The sequence below is a fragment of the Coffea arabica genome, chromosome 2e (genome assembly GCF_036785885.1).
Source record: "Coffea arabica cultivar ET-39 chromosome 2e, Coffea Arabica ET-39 HiFi, whole genome shotgun sequence".
Classification (NCBI taxonomy): Eukaryota; Viridiplantae; Streptophyta; class Magnoliopsida; order Gentianales; family Rubiaceae; genus Coffea; species Coffea arabica.
In genome coordinates this window covers 72,104,566-72,124,332 of record NC_092313.1, presented here as the reverse complement: position 1 = coordinate 72,124,332, position 19,767 = coordinate 72,104,566, and the positions used below count along the sequence as shown (strand labels likewise).

At 36.4% G+C, this 19,767-nt stretch overlaps 3 protein-coding genes and 1 long non-coding RNA gene across 7 annotated transcripts; 3 read left to right on the top strand and 1 right to left on the bottom strand.

The window, feature by feature from the left end:
- Positions 1-1,781: 1,781 nt before the first annotated feature.
- On the bottom strand, positions 1,782-9,473 carry LOC113732967 (F-box/kelch-repeat protein At3g06240). The gene is made up of 2 exons (XM_027259042.2): positions 8,254-9,473; positions 1,782-2,786 (listed from the first exon to the last, which is right to left on the bottom strand). Exons 1-2 carry the CDS (start codon positions 9,471-9,473, stop codon positions 2,174-2,176), a joined length of 1,833 nt encoding a protein of 610 aa, XP_027114843.1. The 3' UTR covers positions 1,782-2,173.
- LOC140037065 (uncharacterized) lies at positions 3,981-11,620 on the top strand. 3 transcript variants are annotated; one of them, XR_011840958.1, is made up of 5 exons: positions 3,981-5,004; positions 6,591-7,733; positions 9,849-9,926; positions 10,808-10,858; positions 11,205-11,620. It is a non-coding gene; the product is annotated as an uncharacterized lncRNA (long non-coding RNA). The 3 variants fall into 3 exon arrangements; XR_011840956.1 differs by having other exon boundaries at positions 4,299-5,004; positions 6,591-9,926; positions 11,205-11,547; XR_011840957.1 differs by lacking the exon at positions 10,808-10,858 and having other exon boundaries at positions 4,301-5,004; positions 6,591-9,926; positions 11,205-11,547.
- A 992-nt stretch (positions 11,621-12,612) lies between these two features.
- LOC113729649 (uncharacterized) lies at positions 12,613-13,449 on the top strand. Its single transcript, XM_027253907.2, has 2 exons — positions 12,613-12,761; positions 12,881-13,449. Exons 1-2 carry the CDS (start codon positions 12,665-12,667, stop codon positions 13,363-13,365), a joined length of 582 nt encoding a protein of 193 aa, XP_027109708.1. The 5' UTR covers positions 12,613-12,664; the 3' UTR covers positions 13,366-13,449.
- Positions 13,450-14,961: 1,512 nt separating this feature from the next.
- Positions 14,962-18,879, top strand: LOC113732966 (uncharacterized). 2 transcript variants are annotated; one of them, XM_027259041.2, is made up of 7 exons: positions 14,962-15,240; positions 15,828-16,345; positions 16,744-17,428; positions 17,528-17,628; positions 17,738-17,827; positions 17,914-18,038; positions 18,181-18,879. In XM_027259041.2, exons 2-7 carry the CDS (start codon positions 15,863-15,865, stop codon positions 18,329-18,331), a joined length of 1,635 nt encoding a protein of 544 aa, XP_027114842.2. In that variant the 5' UTR covers positions 14,962-15,240; positions 15,828-15,862; the 3' UTR covers positions 18,332-18,879. The 2 variants fall into 2 exon arrangements, with proteins under 2 accessions (XP_027114842.2, XP_027114840.2); XM_027259039.2 differs by having other exon boundaries at positions 18,161-18,526.
- Positions 18,880-19,767: the final 888 nt, after the last annotated feature.

The following is a 19,767-nucleotide window of genomic DNA, read 5'->3' as shown; positions in this document are numbered from 1 at the left end:
CTCTCTCTTGACTCTTTCGACCTATCCAAAGGTGCAAATACAACAATTTCTCTCAAACCATTACGGGGCAATGAATTGTTTCACACACTCCTAGCAAATACACGCACCAGAACCATGGAAATTCCAAGGCAACATGGCCCAGAAACCAACACCAGCAATCATATCCCGATTGAAATCCTGATCGAAATTCTTGTGAGGTTGCCAGTAGAGTACCTTGTAAGATTTTTACTAGTCTGCAAATGATGGCATTCACTCATCACCAGCCCAAGTTTCATCATCATACACATGCATAGAAGTTCATTTCCGAGTAATATCCTTGTCAGGCCAAAGAAAGAAAAGTCTTACTTGTAGTAATCAGCCATCCAAACAATTTTGCTTAGTACTTAGAGACGAGAGGTTTCTTGAACATAGAAAATATCATTTTCCTTTACGATGTATTGAGGCACATGAACTTGTTTCTATAGGCAGTTCATGCCATGGTTTAATGTGTTTAGCCTTTGGGATGAGAAGAATTTTAGGAACCAAACTCTTCTTGTATAATCCTGCAGCAACCAACCGTTTCCAAACTATCTTCTCTCTCGCATTCCCAAGAGATGTGTTTTTTGGCCACGCAGAAGTGTTTTTCAGCCTTGTATTAGGATATTGTCGATGGACTGATCAGCATAAGATTGTGAGGATTGGTTACATTACCCCTATAACAAGGCAACCATGTTGGGCAAAGTGGCTTGCGAAGTTGAAGTTTATAGTTTAATCACTGATTCATGGAGAACAATCCAGGCAGGTGTTCCTTGTATCGCTGATTATGCTCATCATCGGCCTGTAACGTGCGATGGAGCAATAAATTGGCTGGCAAGCAGAAGGGATGATGAGGTTTGGGACGCAATCATGGCATTTCATGTCAGTAATGAGGTGTTCTCAGCAATAGTTCTGCCTGCTGAACGTTCACCTTTGTCGGATGGGGTTCTGTTGGTATTCGAGGAGTTACTTGCGCTGTTCTGTTCGTGGAATCTCCCTCCTAATGGAAGAGAACAAGAAGAGATGAAATGCTATTATGAGATATGGGTGATGGAGGAGTATAATGTTACCAAGTCATGGACTAAACAGTTTATTGTTCAGACAAAGAAGGTATTGGGGTTTACACAGGATGGCAAACTTATTCTTCTTCAGATGGATAACTGATACGGTAGTTTCATGGGATACTAGAGATCAACAGTTTAAAGACCTTGGGATTAACGGCGAATTCTATCACAATGTAGAAACTCACAACAGGAAAACTGTTGTACCTTGAAAGGTAATGTAAGATGACAAACAACTCTATTGTGGAATCCTCAGAACATTTCTTTCTATGTTTTTTTGGCCCTTTCACTAATGTAATTAGAGATGATGAAAGCCAATTCAATACATAGCTGTTCTGCACTTTGTAGAGATAATAAAAACTCGAAAAAGCATGCTTATGGGAGATTGTACTTACAGTCCAGAACTAAAGTTGTGGCCAAGTATTCAGGTTAAGCTCAAACAGCATTCCACTTAACAGAAGGGGGTGGTGATTTCATCTTTCATCTTTGTCATGCATCCTGGAAACTGAGGTTCTGCAAACTTCTGCGTGGCTTGTACCTCTTAGCTACCTAGAAAACTCAAAAGATCTTTGTTGCATAGCAAAAGGAAATTCATTTGTCATGGCTACTCTACCAAATCTCTTTCCCTCTGGACGTTTTACATAAGCAAGTATAGACCACATCCAGGAAACTGAGTCGTGGAGTGCCAGAGTGTGGACTAGAAAATGGATCAAACCTGTTGCAAATTCCTAGATCTTAATGTTCTGCATAGCTAAATGCTACATAGAGTCAGCCCTTTGTGATAAGTGTTACACAATAACACGTTAGAATATCTAACTGACTTGCTAGGCACCAAAGTTACTGCTACTGCATTCCTGAAGTACAGACTATTTAGCAACAAATAAGTAAACATGCACCACCACTATGGAGAAGGGAGGTTCAAGTCGTCCAAGCGGATGCCATGTTGTGAACCGTTACAAATACATGATACATTGCGGTCGAAACAAACAGAGAGGGAGGGAAGAAAAATGGTAGGTTTAACAGTTTTACAACTGTTTGAAAAATTACGAAAATTGTAAAAGAAGAAATAGCTTACTAAAATAAAAGAAAAAGGAAGTTTAAAGTGAACCAAAGAGTTTACTACTGATCCTAAAAGATGCATAGACATGATAAATGGCCCACTTGACATCCTCAGCAGAGAAAGCTTCAGTCCTGCAGTCTAGGCCAAACCTAGCAGGATATTCTTCAAGAACAACTCCAACTTCATCTGCAAGAGGCTTCAACCCCCATCTGCTAAAATAATGCTTCCTTAGAACCCTGTAAACTAAATGACTGAACTCAATCCCATTTCTTTCCAGGAAGAATGGCCCGAGATACAACCTGTCAGGACCAACATTTACAAAACATATTTCTGGATTAGCCAAAAAATCTCTTAGTGATTCAGGAACATAACCCAGATCATCTTGCTTAATAAGCAAGCAATAATTCTCTACACAAAGTTGCACAGTAGAAGGTGAATCCCGTGGCTTAGCCATGATACACACTAAGGCTGGGCGTCTCCAACACAGACTTTTAAGTTCACTTATACCACATTCCAGCGAAGCAACATCAGCTGCTACCCTCACCGCTACTTCGTCACCATGAATTGGAACTTTAAGAGTATCCATGCTTGAGAGCAATTCCCGAGAATCCATGATCCTCATACTTTGGCTAGTTTCTGCTACTATTGTGCTGGCCATTAAAGTATCAGCATTAGTATGAAGAACCAAGAATATCAACTATGACACAAAAAATCAGTAAGAGATCTTTTTGCTAAAGTTCTATTTTGTCTATAAGATAATAGTTCAACTTGCAACTTTGTGGAAGAGAATATAAGACAATCATACAGCCTTTATCTTCTTAAGTGCAACTTTCACCAATACCATGTACCAAAACAGGACAAAATCTGTTGAAGCATTAAAAAATTAAATGAACCTCCAGACAGGTAAAGAATGAGGAAAAAATTGATTAACTGTTTTTTTTTTCCCTTTCTCTAGTTAATGGTGATGAAACTACACATCACTGGAACACTAAATTGGAAAGCCAATTTGCCAGTCATAAAGTTCAACCTAAACAAATGACAACATCAAACAAATTAAAATCTTTCATGAAATACTGACAGGAAACTAAACAATCTGTCAACTTACCACTCTACTCTGACAATCATCAAATTCCGTTATCAGCTGTGTTTAATATATCAATCGCTCGTATTTGCAGTAAATGGAAAGTTACAACACTCAATAATTTCTCTGAAGGATGTAAAACAATAGAAAAAGCGGAAATTTTACACCTGTGCAAGCTAATCTAGTAATTTGTCATCTCCAGTAATTGTCATGGAACTTGAAACCTTTGAAGGATTGAAAAGTTGTTTCCATGGATGTCATCAAGTTAGTTTTAAAGAAACTCTCATCTAATTAACAGTCAATATAATCTTCTGATTTTCTAACTAAAACAAATCATTCCAGAGATCATGGACCATTAAGTTAAAAAAAAAAAAAAAAAAGAACAGACAACCAAGAAAACCAGCCAAATTAAAATGCAATGAGACTTAAAATTTGTTGCCCAGGAAAAGAAAATCTTCTCAGAATGTAGAAACGCTGGATTTCATAGCTAAAATAGAAAATGAGGACAACTTTGAAGGTAGTTTTCTTATTTTTTGCAAGATGGGGTTCGTTAAATGTGTATATTTTGGTTACTGGCAGTGCTTTAGAAGCCTACCAGGCTGGTATAGAAACACTAGATTTCATAGCTAAAAAAGAAAATGAAGGACAACTTTGAAGGTAGTTTTCTTATTTGTTGCAAGATGGGGTTCGTTAATGTGTATATTTTGGCTACTGGCAGTGCTTTAGAAGCCTGCCAGGCTGGTAACATGGATCCAAATTGTTCATCCTTTCCCCCCCTTAGGTACAGTAAGCTAGCTGGTTATTATCTGCACTCCAAGCCGAAGCCGAAGAGGCAAAGGAGAGGAGGGGAAGCCGACGGTCTCACTGCCAAGTCAGGTCAGATGCTTTCCCAAATCATCTTTCCCTGCCTCGGGTAGAATCGAGTAATTAGAAGCTCTCCCGAAGCTTCCTTCTTTCCTCTCATGTCTAATGTTGGTGATACCGGAATATTAGAGGGTTTACAAAATGCTCTCCCAGAGCTTCTACCCCCAGATTCTAACTTGTTTGAAAAGAAGATCTTTAAAGCCTAGACCTGGAATAGTGATTAATACATTCTAAAGCAGCCAAATGTAAGAAATGCCGCAAATAAGACTAAGCAGCTAATGATTCTCACTACTCTGGATCACCCAATAACAACAGTTAGCAGTTACCACAAGCAAACAGATTACTATTCAATTCAGTGAGCATATGAAAGTCCCAGAAGTTGTTCAGTTGGAAAGCAGTTTCTCAAAAATTTTCTTGCAAAATTTTTCCCACCACCCTCTCCAACAACCTATATATCATGCTCTACTCTTCAAGAAAGTTATACAATAGCATTTTTCTAAAAACTCTTAAAAATGCAGCTGTCTTTTGATTGCTTCTGAATTTACTAACAGAATATACTTTAACTTTTGCACCAACAAAAATAACTTCTTTCTGACAATTGTCTTATCAAAATTCTCCAACACGACGAAGATTTACTTTCAGAAGGGGCCGTTTGGTAATGTTTTTGTTTGGTGTTTTTTTGTTTTTGTTCAGAGAATTCAACAGACGAAAACAAAAAACAATTTTTGTTACGGTTGTTTCTGTTTTTGCCAAATATGAAATGGTTCAAAAGAGGGGCCCTGTTTTAGATACACCAAAAAAGATGTTTCTAGTTGTTCGACAAGCAACATTTAGGACACGAGCCCTTTTATTTCTCCTTATAGCAATTTTTCATTGTCGCACTCTGTATCTCCTGCTCTGAGACTTCAGTTCAGCTGTTCAAGGTAACTTTCTCAAACCCTCACTCCTTTCTCCCTCCCTAAATTCTAAAATTGGTGATCTCCTCTCCTCCTACTCTTCCTCTGCACCCTTCCCGCGGCCCTCCCCACTTTAGATCATGGATCTCTTTGTCATCTGCTTCTGGTTTCTTTTCTTTTTTCTCCAGAATTAAAGCCCTAGAATGATCCCTTCTGATTTCTTCTTTCCTCATAAATGTTTGTCCCTTTAACTCTACCTAAACTTGCCCTTTTAATTTTTTTTTTCTTGTTTGCAAACCAATAGATTTTTACAACCCAAAAATATTCTGTGGGTGTTGTAGAGTTAATTATTTCGACAGGAAACAGGGAATTTCAAGTAAGATTTTCCATCTTCTATTGTTGGTATTTTTGTTTGATTATTTATTAACACGATGCATTTAAATCATAGCTGAAGAGAGTGGGATCCGGGCATAAGCAAGAAGCCAAGTTAAACCTGAAAATGTACCCCAAGCTTATTGTTCTGGTTTAAGTACAATTAACATTGTTTCTAGTTGCTCTATCTTTGTGTTTTTCCAGCAATTGTTCTTGGTGATTTGCCCCCACCCTCCAGCTCTTCTAAGTATTGTATGTAAACAGAAAAAATACAAGACAGAAAGATAAAGAAAATAGCCTTAATACTTTGGTGGAAATATTCTGATTATTTAATATTTAGTTATTAATTAATGTTATACATGTTTAACAAATTCGGTGATTATATTAGCATGTCCGTCATATGCATGTGTTATTGCAGGATTTGGTAAAGGTTATCATTTGATTGCAAAATAACATGTTAAATCATATTCTGGATATAAGATATCTTATGAGGCTTTCAGATTTGATGCTGATTCCAAGAAGTTCTTCCACTGCATTGCGTTAAAGTTGAAATTTTGTCTCTGTTTTTAACACTTGTTTACTCTCTCTATCTCTCACACATTTAGTGTTTTCTTTTTTGATGGAAATTTAGGATGGAACCATGAAAGTTGTTTAAAGTCTTGTAGAGTGTGATAAACTCTTCAGAGGGATCCATTTTGCCAAAGTATTAGATAAATCCTACTTGACTTTGGCAGCCAGGCATCAAAATTTCATCTGAAACATCTCTAACCAAACATGTTTGATTTTTTTCATTTTTTAAACAATTTTGTAAACCAAACGTGTTTATGTTCAGTTTTTGCAAAAAATAAATAAATAAATAAAAACAGAATAAGTATTTTGTTCTGTTCTTAGAAAAGAACAAAAACAAAAAAACATGAACATTACCAAATGGGCCAAGTTAAATATTTGATGTATCCCACGTTTTTAACCAAAGTCAGACACAAACAGAGTCAAGAAATATCCCCATTGAAGGACCAGAATTCATGGAGTATAGCATCTGCATGTTGGTAATTGATGCATCAACGTGTACTCAACTCTCAACAAACAGTCCAGTCAAAAATCACAACAGTTAAATCACCAATGCTGATCGCTCTTCTTCTCAAAAACAAAAATTCTATTTCATTTCTGAAAACTTATTTGGACAGCAAAAGCAGCTGCATACTAAATTCATGTGGTGAACTGATTCTAGACATCTTATTCAGAGGCAGAAACACCAAAGCAGGACCAAATAAGAGTATTTGATATTCAGATGGCAAAGCAAGAAGGTTGATGAGTACCAAGTATGTTCTCAACTTAGATACTAAGCAAGACTTTATTCTACAGGTGCTGCAATATATCTATTGATTCTCCTCATCTGCAAAATATCTATTGATTCTCCTCATAGTTATCTATAGTTTTTTTGTGCTACATTAATCTCCTCTTTGATAAATTCTCAAAAGAAACTTTTCCATAAAACCAAATCTCCTACTTTTAATGTATAAACATTATTTCACCTAAATTCAACTTCGTACATATGAAGCCTAATACCAATTCAAAATTAGCATTAACTGAGAGCCAATTCCTTAGTAAGTCAACCTATTATATTAATCAAGCTTGAAATAGGCAATAAGCAATAAACAATGCCATTAATCTTGACTATACCATTAATGTTTCTGCTCCTTCCCTAGAAGCTTTTCAACTGCATACCAGTTAAATTTCTGCATTTGTCTTCTGGATTGCAAGTTTACCCTATCTATCAAAGACAGAACAAATGCAATTGAACAGGTTCTTAATATTCTTGGGAGATAGAAACCAATTTCCAGGAAGAATGGGAGACGGTTAGGATACCTACTCACTTAAAACCTATTTCCAGTTTGAGGAAGAAATAGATGACACTGATGAGTCAAACAGTATTTGAAGTAAAACTTTGTTCAAGGCACGGAAATTCTAGATTAATCCCAGAAACAATTGATATAATAGGGACTAGTTTCTTAGGCACTTGAATCCAAAATATACATAATTAAATTCTGTTATCAGAGCCAAACTGTACGATTTGCTATTGTGTGTATTTTTCTCATCTCTTGCAAGGGTAAGGTACTCTCTTCTCAATTTTCTTATTCCTACTTCTCCTTTAATATCCTATAGAAGGACACTATCCAATGCATTCATCTACCAGTTTCAATCTCTTCAGTTAGTAAACCCAAATCCTGGTCTTAACAAAGTAATCTTGTTCACCTTGACTGCCAAGAGATCCTCAATCAGCTATCAAGATGAGAAAGTACCCTATAAACTGCATATGGCTAGTTGCTGGAAAGGCAAGAAGGCTATGTAAAGAATGACATCCATGCGATTGCATGAACTGCAAGGTAGTTTTTCGTTCAGATACTGAAATCCATAAATTCCAGCATATGTCATACAATTGATCCATGTTTTTCTAGACTACTCATGTATTTCATGACCGGATAACAATAAATACTACTAACCAGCAGCCTATCTCTGACAGCATTTGAACACTTCTTCCCCTTTAATGGCATTGATAACAGAACAAATAACATTGGTGAACACCAAATTAGTCTAATGGTTTAGGGGAACGTATTGTGTAGGCAATGATACTCCATAAATAATTCCAACATGGTAGTGATGTATAGAACTCAGAAAGAGATTATGGTGGATTGCAGAAGCTTTATTTATTATATGACTGATGCATCTATAGCTGCAACGCATTCTAGCACCATTAATGCATCCTAGCACAGAGATAATTGATCAACGCATGCTAAAACACTTTATCCTGAAAACAGGAAAAACATCCAGCACTCTAGCAACAAGCTACAGATCTTTAACTGAGATAGCAAATGATAAATGAGCTAAAAGTTCTTAAGATCTTACTTTGTTTCTGCTGAAGCAAAACATCCACCTTCATATAAAACAAGACTCTCCACAAAAGAAGCATCCACATGATGTAGAAATCCATCAATCTCTAGATGTTTCAGACAGTTTCCTTCAGGCTCCCAAGATGCTAACCTATCACCGTGCATCTGCATCACAAGTTGTCCACTCTTTGTAAATCCAAATGCCTTCACAACAGATCGTTTTGTCTCCAAAACAAATAGTTTAGTCCAGGATTTGGCAACCTTATACTCCCTCATCACCCATAACTCGTAGCATTTATAGCCTTCGTACTCTCTAATGCTAATGCCATCCTTGAAAATAGCAAGCAACCCCTTGAAGACCAATAAAGTCCCATCCTTCAATGAGTGGCACTGAACAGGCAAATCGGTCTCACAAAACAACTCATGAGCAATATCAAAGGACATGATAGCATCAAAAATCCGTCCATTCTTCTTTCGAGCCAACCAATGAATAGATCCATTGCAAGAAACCGACCTATAATTGACAATACACTCGACATTTGCCTTAATCCTTCTCCAATTATCAGCATTCAAACTATAAACCTCCACCTCAGGTGCTACATTCCCCAACATTTTTGACTCCTCGTCCTTAACATAATGGATCCGCACAACCTTATAGTCATTAGTACACTCACAAAACCCAAATCCCAGTTTGCAAAACACTTTGTTACGATCAAACATCATATCAGCAAAGCAATTATGGGATATAAGCTTCATTCTCCTAATTACAGGATTGTACAAATACACTTTCCTACCGAAAAATGCCTTCTGATCAGTGAAACAGATTATTCCATTGCAAGAATTCCCAACGTACAAAATCTCAAGCCAATGATACAACATCGGAATTTCAAAACTTCCATTATCATCAAAAGTGCTATCAAAAAACATAGAATAAGAATGTCTCTCTAATTCCTTTAGTACAATAGGAATTAGCAAGACAGAGCTAAAAGGGGTAGCCGAGCTGCTGCTGCTGTCGCCGCTGCTGTAAGACTTATTAGACAGCGAGATGGAGTAATCCTTGAGATGCTTATTAATGAACATATAACTTGTGATGAGAGAGTACCATAATTTGGAGACTGTGGTGAATCTGCCAAGGACTTTGACTGGCAATCTTGAGAGAATCTCAATTATCATTTCAAATGGGAAAAACTCGAAGCTGAAATCAGCATCAGACCTCAATTCTTTTGGATTTTCCATGTCTCATCAATTATTCAAACGAAAAAAAAAATTGCTGCCAAGAAAAATAAATAAGACAAACCCACGTCAAAAAAGACAAACTTTGCAAGAGTGATGCAAATTATTGGGATTTCTGAGGTGGGATTTTGAGGATTTGGGAATTGGGGTTGAGGCTTGAGTCAAGAACGGAATGGTATGTACATCTTTTTGTGAGTACTAGCATAATTTTTCTTTATTTCTTCTTGTTCTATTTCTCGGTGCAGTTTTCCTAAGCCTAACCAAGACAAATACAAAATAGCACGAGGGTTGAGTCAAGAACGGAATGGTATGTACATTTTTTTTGTGAGTACTAGCATAATTTTTCCTTATTTCTTGTTGTTCTATTCCTGGGTGCAGTTTTTCTAAGCCTAAACCAAGACAAATACAAAATAGCACGAGGGTTGAGTCAAGAACGGAATGGCATGTACATTTTTTGTGAGTACTAGCATAATTTTCTTTATTTCTTCTTGTTCTATTTCTTGGTGCAGTGTTTCTAAGCCTAAAACACGATAAATACAACATGGCAGGTGAATATGAAGCTAAAGTAAGATGCGTCGGATAAAATTGAAATTTAAAAATTGAAGTGTGACAGTTCATTTAATAAAATTGAAATCTGAAAACTATAATTTAAAATTTGAAATTTGAAATATGAATCCATTAAGTTATTGAATTGTTAAATATTAAATCTCATACCTTTAAGTGTATATCACATTAACTGATAAGTAAATAATTTATCACTTATTTTTAGCAGCATGTTTTACCTAAAAAATTCAGTGTCACTGAAATATAAATCCATTAAGTTATTGAATTGTAAAATACTAAATCTGATACATTTTAGTGTATATCACATTACCTGATAAGTGGATAGTTTATCACCTATTTTTATGCGCATGTTTTGTCTAAAAAATTTAGTGCCACTTAATTAATTCGGATGTTCAATTTTTTGTTGTCAAACACGCCTGAACATGTTAAAATCGAAATCCATTAAGTTTAAATACTGATTTGGGTTATCAAACAAGGCATGAATCTGAAATCTGAAATTTGAATCCATTAAATTATTGAATTGTTAAGTATTAAATTTAATACACTTGAGTATATATCACAATAAGTGATAAATTTAAATTTTTGAAGCAAGTTTTGGTTAAAAATTCATTGCCATTTAATTAATTCAAATATTCAATTTTTTGCTAAATTTTTTAAATTTAAGTGCTAAATTGGATTATCAAACAATGCCTAAAATCAGGAATGCCCAAAAATGATACTTGTGACGATCATATATTTGATAGATTTTATGTTTTTTTTCTTCTAAACAACAGGATTCCACATTCTTTTACTAATCATGTTCGAGTCGAGTCGAACCCTTTCAGGTATAATATCGTTTTATGGTATGCAACTAATTCATTTTATGCTCTGCAACTATATCCGTGATTTAAACCACAGGCTAAAACCGTTTTACAGTCTGCAACTATACCAAACCACAGGATTTTGTTTCTTATGCCAATGCTTTTCTTCTTCTTTTCTAGAAAGGAATCCTTTGTTTCGTGTCAATATGGCAATCTGCTAGGTAGTAGGTATGTTTACATGAATGTTAGTCCAAAAAACTAACACAAAAAGAAAATAATAATAATAACAATAAAGTGTATTGAGCTTGGCACCATTTTTCGTTAATTGCATCTCATTTTGTTTATTGCTTCATGCAAAATTTATACAAAGCAAAAATGGGTTATGATGAAGCCGCGCAAGCTGTCCAAGATGCTCAACGTGCTCAAGTCGATTCCATGAACATTCCAGTGGATCCAATGACGCACGCTCGTGCCAAGAAACTTCAAGAGTCGTCCAAGCGATAGTTCGAGCTGTTCAAGACTCGATTGGAATGCCGAGCATGATCATAGAGATTAATGAAGGGAGTTCATCTTTAGTTAACCTAGTTCAAGTCACGAATAAACAAGAGAAATGAAAGCCGAATTTTCCAGCTTATGATTTAGTTATATTTAGTCGTTATTTTAGTTAATTATTAGGCAATAGACGGACTAGCATTAAACGTTTGTTTGGATTGCTTCATATTTCCCCAATTTTATTTGCTTACATCATCTTTACAATTTCCAATACACCTTTTTATCTTCCCAATATCTTTTTATCTCACATACATCACATCACAAAAAGTGCTACAGTAAAAATATCCCAAATAATCCCAAATAACTTACAATCCAAACAGCTTTTCTTTTGAATGAAACACGCGAAATATTCCAGAAAAATTATTATGCACGAGCGTGAAGCTCCCCTGAAGCTCTTGCGAGCATCCTTCAATGCTTCGGAATTCTCTTGAGCGTTCGTTCCGACTTATCAATCAAGTAATCATTTTTGATTGTGGCTCTAGTTACCTTCTTAAAGTTCGCAATTATTCAACTATTAAACTTGTGTCAGTCACTAAAGATCCGGATTTGTTATTCGTGAGTTTCGTTTGAACGACGGGATTCATATCATGTTACTTACAAGCCATGAAGAGCTGATATTCGAACATATACCCCATGTTGGATTTCTTGCATAGAAGTCGATTTTGGGTCATTAATAAATGAATTTTAGTATGGCTTTATTTATTAAGTTTCTAATACAACAAACAAAAAATCTACGTGGTGTTAAGCTTTAGGCTGTACGTGGAAAAAGGTTACTCTAAAGAATGTTAGGATGTTAGGTTTTTAAGCTATTAGGTAGATAACGAGGTCGGTAAGCCATACAAATTATATTGGGAATTTCGCCAATTTGGTCCCTAAACATTTTCACTTAAACCAATTTCATCCTTAATGAAATATTTTAACCAATTTAGTCCTTGAACTAGTTTTTTACTTCCAATGTAGGACTTTTGACTACATTTTACTTCCTTCGCGTGGACCAACAGGGGTATAATTGTCACACTTGCTTAATCTGCTGCAATTATTCGAAAGACACAGATTACAGATTATTACAAAAAGGGGCGAGCATCTGGGTTTGAAGTCATAAGGAAATCTGCTGTCTTCATCCGAGGAGGACTGGCAACTATTCAACTCATCTGAGGCGAGTGAATCAGATTCCTCATGGACTGGAATCTGATCTCCTTCATCTAAGTGCAAGTCCTTAAAAGAATTATCTTTGGCTCCATCTTTTTGGTCTTGGAAGGTATTGAGAAAGAAAAGGACATGCCAATCATTTGGGAACCCAGTTTAATTGAAGAACTACGTGATGTTGAAGTTGTAGATGTGTCATGTGGGCTTGACCATTCCCTGGTTCTTTGTGGTAAGTCATACAAATTATTTGTACATTGGTGAATATTTGATGCTACCTACAAAAGAATAATAATAATAATAAGAATATCTGATGCTGATATATATTGATCATGTAACATGCTTTTGCAGGGGATGGAACTCTTTTAAGTAGTGGGAGCAATGTGTATGGCCAGTTGGGTAGAGTAAACCAAGATTCAGGGATGCATCCAGTTGACATAAAGTTCCGTCCTCTTTCTATAGCATCGGGTATGGGGCATTCTTTTGCAGTCTGTCAGAATCACGCATCAGACGTTACTGAAGATTCACCAATCGTTGTTTCATGGGGATGGAACCACAATTCTCAACTTGGGAGAAATGGTCCAGCAAATATCCCGCTGGTGGTTGAAGCACTTTCTAGTGAGACACCTATTACAGTATCGGGGGGACGGGCTCATTCAATGGCTATCACAGCTAGGAAAGAACTTTGGACTTGGGGCTGTGGTAGAAATGGTAGACTTGGCTTGGGCAGCTCGGCTGATGAACCAGAACCTATGGTAGTTGAAGATCTGGAAGGTTGTGAAGTTATGGAAGCTGTTTCAGGTTTTGATCATAGTCTTGTTCTCATTGGGGAATGAGGTGTGTTGAGAATGATTTCAACTGATTCTTGCTAGTGCTCTTATTGTACTAGATCTTCCCCTGATAAATTGTGGAATTTCGTCATTCCCATTTCAAAAGTCAGAAGTTATTTGCTACTAACAAGATTCCCTAATGTCTTCAAACCCAGATGCTCGCCCCTTTTTGTAATGATCTGTAATTTGTGTCTTTCGAATAATTGCAGCAGATTAAGCAAGTGTGACAATTATAGCCCTGTTGGTCCACGCGAAGGGAGTAAAATGTAGTCAAAAGTCCTACATTGGAAGTAAAAAACTAGTTCAAGGACTAAATTGGTTAAAATATTTCATTAAGGACGAAATTGGTTTAAGTGAAAATGTTTAGGGACCAAATTGGCGAAATTCCCAATTATATTAGATTTGACTTTTTTTTTTTTTTGATAATATATTAGATTTGACTTATTGACCATTACAATGGAGTGTGGTATCAATTGAATTAGTAAAATAATAATGAGTTACAAGGTGCCAAGAAGAAACCTCACATGTAAAATAAAGTAGCTTTCGCTTATAGGGGGAGGTACTTTATTGTAGTTAGCTTCTAACAAAAAATTGATATGAAAAGCATGTAATTTCAATAATAGAGTGATTGATTATCAAGAAAATATCTCACCTTTAATATCATGAAAAAATATGTTAATTGATTCAATGAAAGAATTCATGACAACTTGTAAAAGTAGTTTTTAAAGTTAATAATTCCTTTAAATCATAGATGTTCTAATTTTTAGTTTTTTTTCTAAAGAAAAAGTCGTGAGTGTCTTTTGTTATTGAAATAAGATGAAGTAATAAAGTATGGAGGTTTAAACATGTTTACGAGACATCCAAACCCAAAAAAAAAAAGAAAAACTCTTATTTCTTTGACATGTTGACCGTAGAAGAATTGAAATATTAGCTAAAACAGAAAATTAGATCTTGTTTGGATTGCATTTTTCAGAGAATTTTTGGAGAAAAATTATTATAACACTTTTTGTAAGATATGATATATTTGAGGTAAAAAAAGATTGAAAATATGAAAATGAATATTTTTTCCAAAAAATAATATATTTTTATGAATATTATGAACAGAAAAATTAGGTTTATAATAGGCAAAAGTACTCTCTGCTCCCAAATCAATTTATCATTCTTTCTTTGAATGTTTATATATATAAATTCAAAATATAACATAAATAATATGTCATTTGTGTTTTAAAGTATGACCAACTTTTTTTTAATTTCACTTAAATAGCTAAATCCTCTGTAACTAGGAAAATCTAGACCAAATACTTGACACAACTTTCCAAATATTTCATTTAGGTGGAAATAAAACCACAAGTACTAAACGGGGTGGTTTCATAGAAAATTTAAAGGAAACAAATACTACTAACTTACAAGCTTGTGGTTGTGAATTTATTATGCATAAAGTACAAGTTAAAAATTGATCCCTTATCAAAAAAAAAAAAAAAAGAGAGAAGATTTTTCCCTCCTGTGGACCAAAAATGGAGGGAATGAAAAGCAGCTATGGATTAACGTTTGTTGGAAAAAAAGAAATGCAGCTATGGAAAAATATAGACAAACTTGAAGCTTGCGGAATAGGCCCAATAGGCCGTAAGGGACGAGGGGCTAAGGACTCGGGAGGAACCATGGTTGAAAGTTGATGGAGCAGGCCAGCAGGTTCATTGATGGCCTCCTCTCCTCCCCCTCCTCCTCCTCCTCCTCGCCCCAACTCCCCCAAAGTTCCCAACTTTGTCACTGTTTTCCAACTGGGCTCCTGTAATTCTTGAATTTCCTTCACAAAATTTCTGCCCTTTTCAGCTCCTCTCCAACCTCATATTTTGAGGGTTCTGTGGAAGAAAATAACTCAAGGTAATAATATTTTCATCTTCTGCTTTTTTATGCTTATCATATGTTGTCTCTTGAGTTCCAGAAGGAAACTTGTAATTTTCTTCCCATTTTTATACGTTTTTCTTTTTCCAGTTTCTTGATGTCAAGCTAGTGTTTTTATGTGGGGTTTCTTTAAAAATCAATTATACCATGTTACCTGTTCCTGGACTTCAGTGAGATTCGCTTTTATGTTTTCTTGTTTGCTTTTCAAAGATTACATCATAAAGTTCACGGTTTCTTTTGATATTAGTCAAGAAGCTCGACCTCTGTTGGAGGACGTACGATAGTTGGTAGCATATTTTATGAGGAAAAAAGAAGTACTTTAACCAACTAGCGTAAGTCGGGACAAAGCTTATCATAGTATTATTTAATATGCTTACAAGGTTGTTTGTTTCTACTCAGAAATTGCATTAGTGTAGATATTAATCTCGTAGTCGTGTCCTTTTGGCAACTTTAAAGCAGATTGAGAATGTTAGAAATGAGATCTGCTTAATTCTTCTTTGATCTCCTTTTCTTGCACTATAACAGATTTTCGTGACTTTGACAATGTCTTACTTGATGAATTGCAGCAGCAGAGGCTTGGAAGTAAGTGGACTGTGCCACTATGGAAAACGTTGGAAGTTTTGTATTTGATGATACGGGCAGAAATGCAAGGAAAAAGAGGAGCATTCGGCCTCGCCGAAGAGTAGATGATTCTCAATCTTGTTTGGATTACCGGGATAATTCTTCCCTGTCATCAACGCCTGTATCAGACAGTATGAGCAAACCATCAAGTGAGGAAAATCTCAGTCATGCTGCTGCTACGGGGGGAAAAGAAAGTACAAACCAAAGCGTTTCCAGAGCATCGTATGATAATCTTGGTGACGCCGAAACTGTCTCTAAAATGAGTAATGAAGTTGGACGATTGGGAGAATCAAATGATGCAGGCATCAGTAAACTTAAGAAAGTGAAGCTTAAGGTTGGTGGTGTTACTCATACACTACATACTAAAACCGTTTCTGAGGCTTCATCATTTGCTGGGTCTTCATCAACCAAGTCTTCTCTCTCTTCTGATGGCCCACCTGTGCACCCTAAGCTGATTGCGCAGGTAACTCTGTGCTTTAATGTTTGCACTAAGTAAGGCTACCAAAGTCCGAGCTTGTTCTATTTGAAACTTCTAATCCTTTTGATATCTATAGTAGGTTTGTTCTCTTCTTCTGGGCTCTGGATCAAAGATGATCCCTTATTCAGGATCATTGACCAAAAAAGTTTAGCATAATAGCATGTTATTTTTCCAAGTGAGTTAACAGATAGCTAAGTTGATAAAAGACCCTTATTTTGTCCAACCATCACAGCGGTTTGGTCTTTACCAGTTCATTCCCGGCTCAATACAAACCATGCCTTCCCCCCCCCCCCCCTCCTTGGGCCATATTTTTCTAGCTCTAATTTGTGAAAGATGCGTTGAATTAGAGCTTAACAGGGGCTTCTTCTTCCTACATTTTCCAGGATAATGAAAACACAGGTCGCTGCACTTCTAAGGACAAAGGAAGTGGATTGCAGGGCATTCCATGGAAGGATTTTTCTAAGAGTGGTTTTACTGTTAAGAAACATGTTATTTCACTGGGAAAGATGCCTGGACAAAGTGTCTCTACTAGGCAATCTGGTGCTCTTGAGTCCTCTCGTAAGAGCAAACGAGTTCCTAAGAAACGTTCATTAGGTGAAGTTTTTGATGATGGAGAAGATAATAGTGATGACGAGATTCGATACCTTGAAAAGGTCAGACGTCTGAGACTTAGTTCAAGTCACGGCACAGAGTTTGAAGATGTAGATGAAGTAGGGAGCAAGAAGCAACAGAATGCATCTAGGTTATCTTATGGTGATATCTACAGTAATGATGTAGATTTGAGATATCATAACAGCTCTTCATTAGGCAAGGAGCGTAGGAAGTCCAGATCAGTTAAAGCATCTGAAGATGCAGACTATTTTGAAGATGAAGACTCATTCTCTGATGATGAGCCTGAACCAAAGAGAAAGCACAGCAACGAGTTAATTGATGAGTCAGGGGATTTTAAGAGGGAAATGGCTATCACTACCCGCCAACGAGCACTCAAAAGTGCAAGATCCACTTCTTCCCCTTCTGGTGCAAGTTTGATTGAGTTCCCAAATGGATTACCTCCTGCCCCACCTAAAAGTGAGCATTCCTGTTGTAGAACTCTGTCCTGGTTCAAATGCATCTGTAACTTTTCTAATTGAATGTTTACAATATAACTTATGTTGGGTTGAGTGACAGAGCAAAAGGAGAAACTGTCGGAGGTGGAGCAACAACTGAAGAAAGCTGAGGCTGCTCAAAGACGTAGGATGCAAGTGGAGAAGGCTGCTCGGGAGGCTGAGGTTGTGCTTCCTACAACAGACTTTTATGCCAGTTATTTAGGTTGATATTCCAGTCAAATTACGTTATGTATTGTAAAAGATATGACTTCAAGGGTTGATGCTTTTACAGGCTGAGGCGATCAGAAAAATCCTAGGCCAAGATTCCAGTAGGAAGAAGCAAGAGGATAAAATGAAGAAGCGACAAGATGAGCTGGCTCAGGTGACAACGCAAATGATCCACGTGAAGAAGCTATCTATGTGTCTTTTTGGATTCATTCTAAATTATAGGTCTCTGATGTGATGCAGGAGAGGGCTGCAAACAACGTTCTTGCATCAAATGCAGTTAGATGGGTGATTGGCCCGTCCGGGACTACTGTGACGTTCCCCGATGAGATAGGCCTCCCAAGAATTCTTGAATCCAAGCCTTGTAGGTAATATGCCACTTTTTCAATCCTGTGCACTTTTAATTGCACGCCAACAGATCTTCAGGAGTCTCCGTGGCACTACAAATATGTACTTCTGCTATTCTCACCCTCTTTTGTCTCTGACTCAGCCTTTGTTCTTTGCCGTCAGTTATCCTCCTCCACGTGAAAACTGTGCTGGCCCTTCTTGTACAAATGCATACAAGTACCGAGACTCAAAGTCAAAGTTGCCACTGTGCAGCCTCGGTTGCTACAAGGCAATACATGAGAAGATGCAGACTGCAGCTGCTTGTTTGATTTGACCACCTCTGGTTGTTGTCTTCTGCTGGAATTCAGGAATACAGTGTTTGCATAGTTCTGTTAGGTTTACCCAGTTTAAGTGGATGGGATGTATATAATCCAATTTGATGCTGGCATCTGTAGACTGGAAAGATGCGATGCTGAAATTTCGCTTAATTACTTTATTTGGTATATAGCTTTGATAGGTTCCTTATTAATGTTCTCTTTAGAGATTGTTTTTGCACTCTACAACCGCCTGGCTGCATGGATCAATGTAAGTCATTTTGGTACGGTGTCCATTTGGAGTGCAGCTTTTGGGAGTTTCTTGAAGCAATTTGATCCCCCCTCATAGAAGGACCAAGATGCAGATCTTCAAGGCTGGAGTTGTAATATGCAAGAAAGCCTACATATGCCTTGGTGTTGGTTTACTGAAATTGTCATGCCCCACCAGAATGCGGGTTGACATTTGTCTAGAATTATCATCAAGTTGTCTTGTAAATCTTGTAATGCTATTAGGTTTGTGGTACCAGAATCACAAAGTTGGTTAAAAGCTGCAGAAATTTGCTTGTTATGTTTTTGCGTACAAGGGACTTATTCTCCCTTTTTGTGCTGAAATCTGTTGGTCTGCTGCGTTAGTAACGATGTTCAGATGATTTTCAATTTTTCATGCTGTCTTGGCTATAGATTAAATGTTGAAATCTGACTCTGGTAATCTTGCAACTTGCTTTTTCATTTGTTGGATACAATTTACTTTTCAGCTAGGCTCAATTGTCTGCTTCAACAGTTGAATATGAACAAACGTGCAGATACAATCTCTATAGCCTGTGCTTAAGCAAAGTATATAGTTACCATCCACATAAAATTCCATACGCATCCTCCGAGCTAATGGAAATGCATGATATCTAATGGCAAAACCTAAACGAATGGTTATTTATAAAACAATTTTGTGCGTTAAGTGGCAAAAGTTATTTGTATAGTTTATTGGTGTTTGTTGAAAAAAAAAAGTATAGTTTATTGGTAAATAAGTTTCTCAACCATTAAATATTTTCATAAAAAATAACAATATTATATTTAACTATAAATTTAAATTCTTTAACATATTATGATCAAAATATATATTTTTTAATAGGAATGAAGGAGCTATACGATTGAAGTAGTCTAGTGGTAGAGCTTTTAACGAGGCAAATCGAGTTGAATGATTGATGTTCAGGCTTTGTTCGTATATTATACAAATAGGGTTCAAGTTCGATTCGAATATTAACAAATTACAAATATCGTTTGAATTTGATTCGTTTATTTGTATAAACATTTAAGATTGAGCTTAAACTCAACTTGTTAAACTATACGAGCCAAATTCAAGGTCAAGCACGGCTCGAATTTGGCTCGTTCTCGAATTTGATTTTGAAGATGATCTAATTATATTGTTAATAAATAATACATTGTTTAGAATAAAAAATAA

Excerpts from the sequence above, each read along its gene's own strand:
- LOC113732967 (XM_027259042.2), bottom strand. The coding sequence starts at position 9,473 with ATGGAAAATCCAAAAGAATTGAGGTCTGATGCTGATTTCAGCTTCGAG. Across the intron at positions 2,787-8,253 it reads TTTGCTTCAGCAGAAACAAA|CACAATAGTAGCAGAAACTA; the intron begins GTAAGATCTTAA and ends TTTAATGGCCAG.
- LOC113729649 (XM_027253907.2), top strand. The coding sequence starts at position 12,665 with ATGCCAATCATTTGGGAACCCAGTTTAATTGAAGAACTACGTGATGTT. Across the intron at positions 12,762-12,880 it reads CCATTCCCTGGTTCTTTGTG|GGGATGGAACTCTTTTAAGT; the intron begins GTAAGTCATACA and ends ATGCTTTTGCAG.
- LOC113732966 (XM_027259039.2), top strand. The coding sequence starts at position 15,863 with ATGGAAAACGTTGGAAGTTTTGTATTTGATGATACGGGCAGAAATGCA. Across the intron at positions 16,346-16,743 it reads ACCCTAAGCTGATTGCGCAG|GATAATGAAAACACAGGTCG; the intron begins GTAACTCTGTGC and ends TACATTTTCCAG. Across the intron at positions 17,629-17,737 it reads AGGCTGCTCGGGAGGCTGAG|GCTGAGGCGATCAGAAAAAT; the intron begins GTTGTGCTTCCT and ends ATGCTTTTACAG.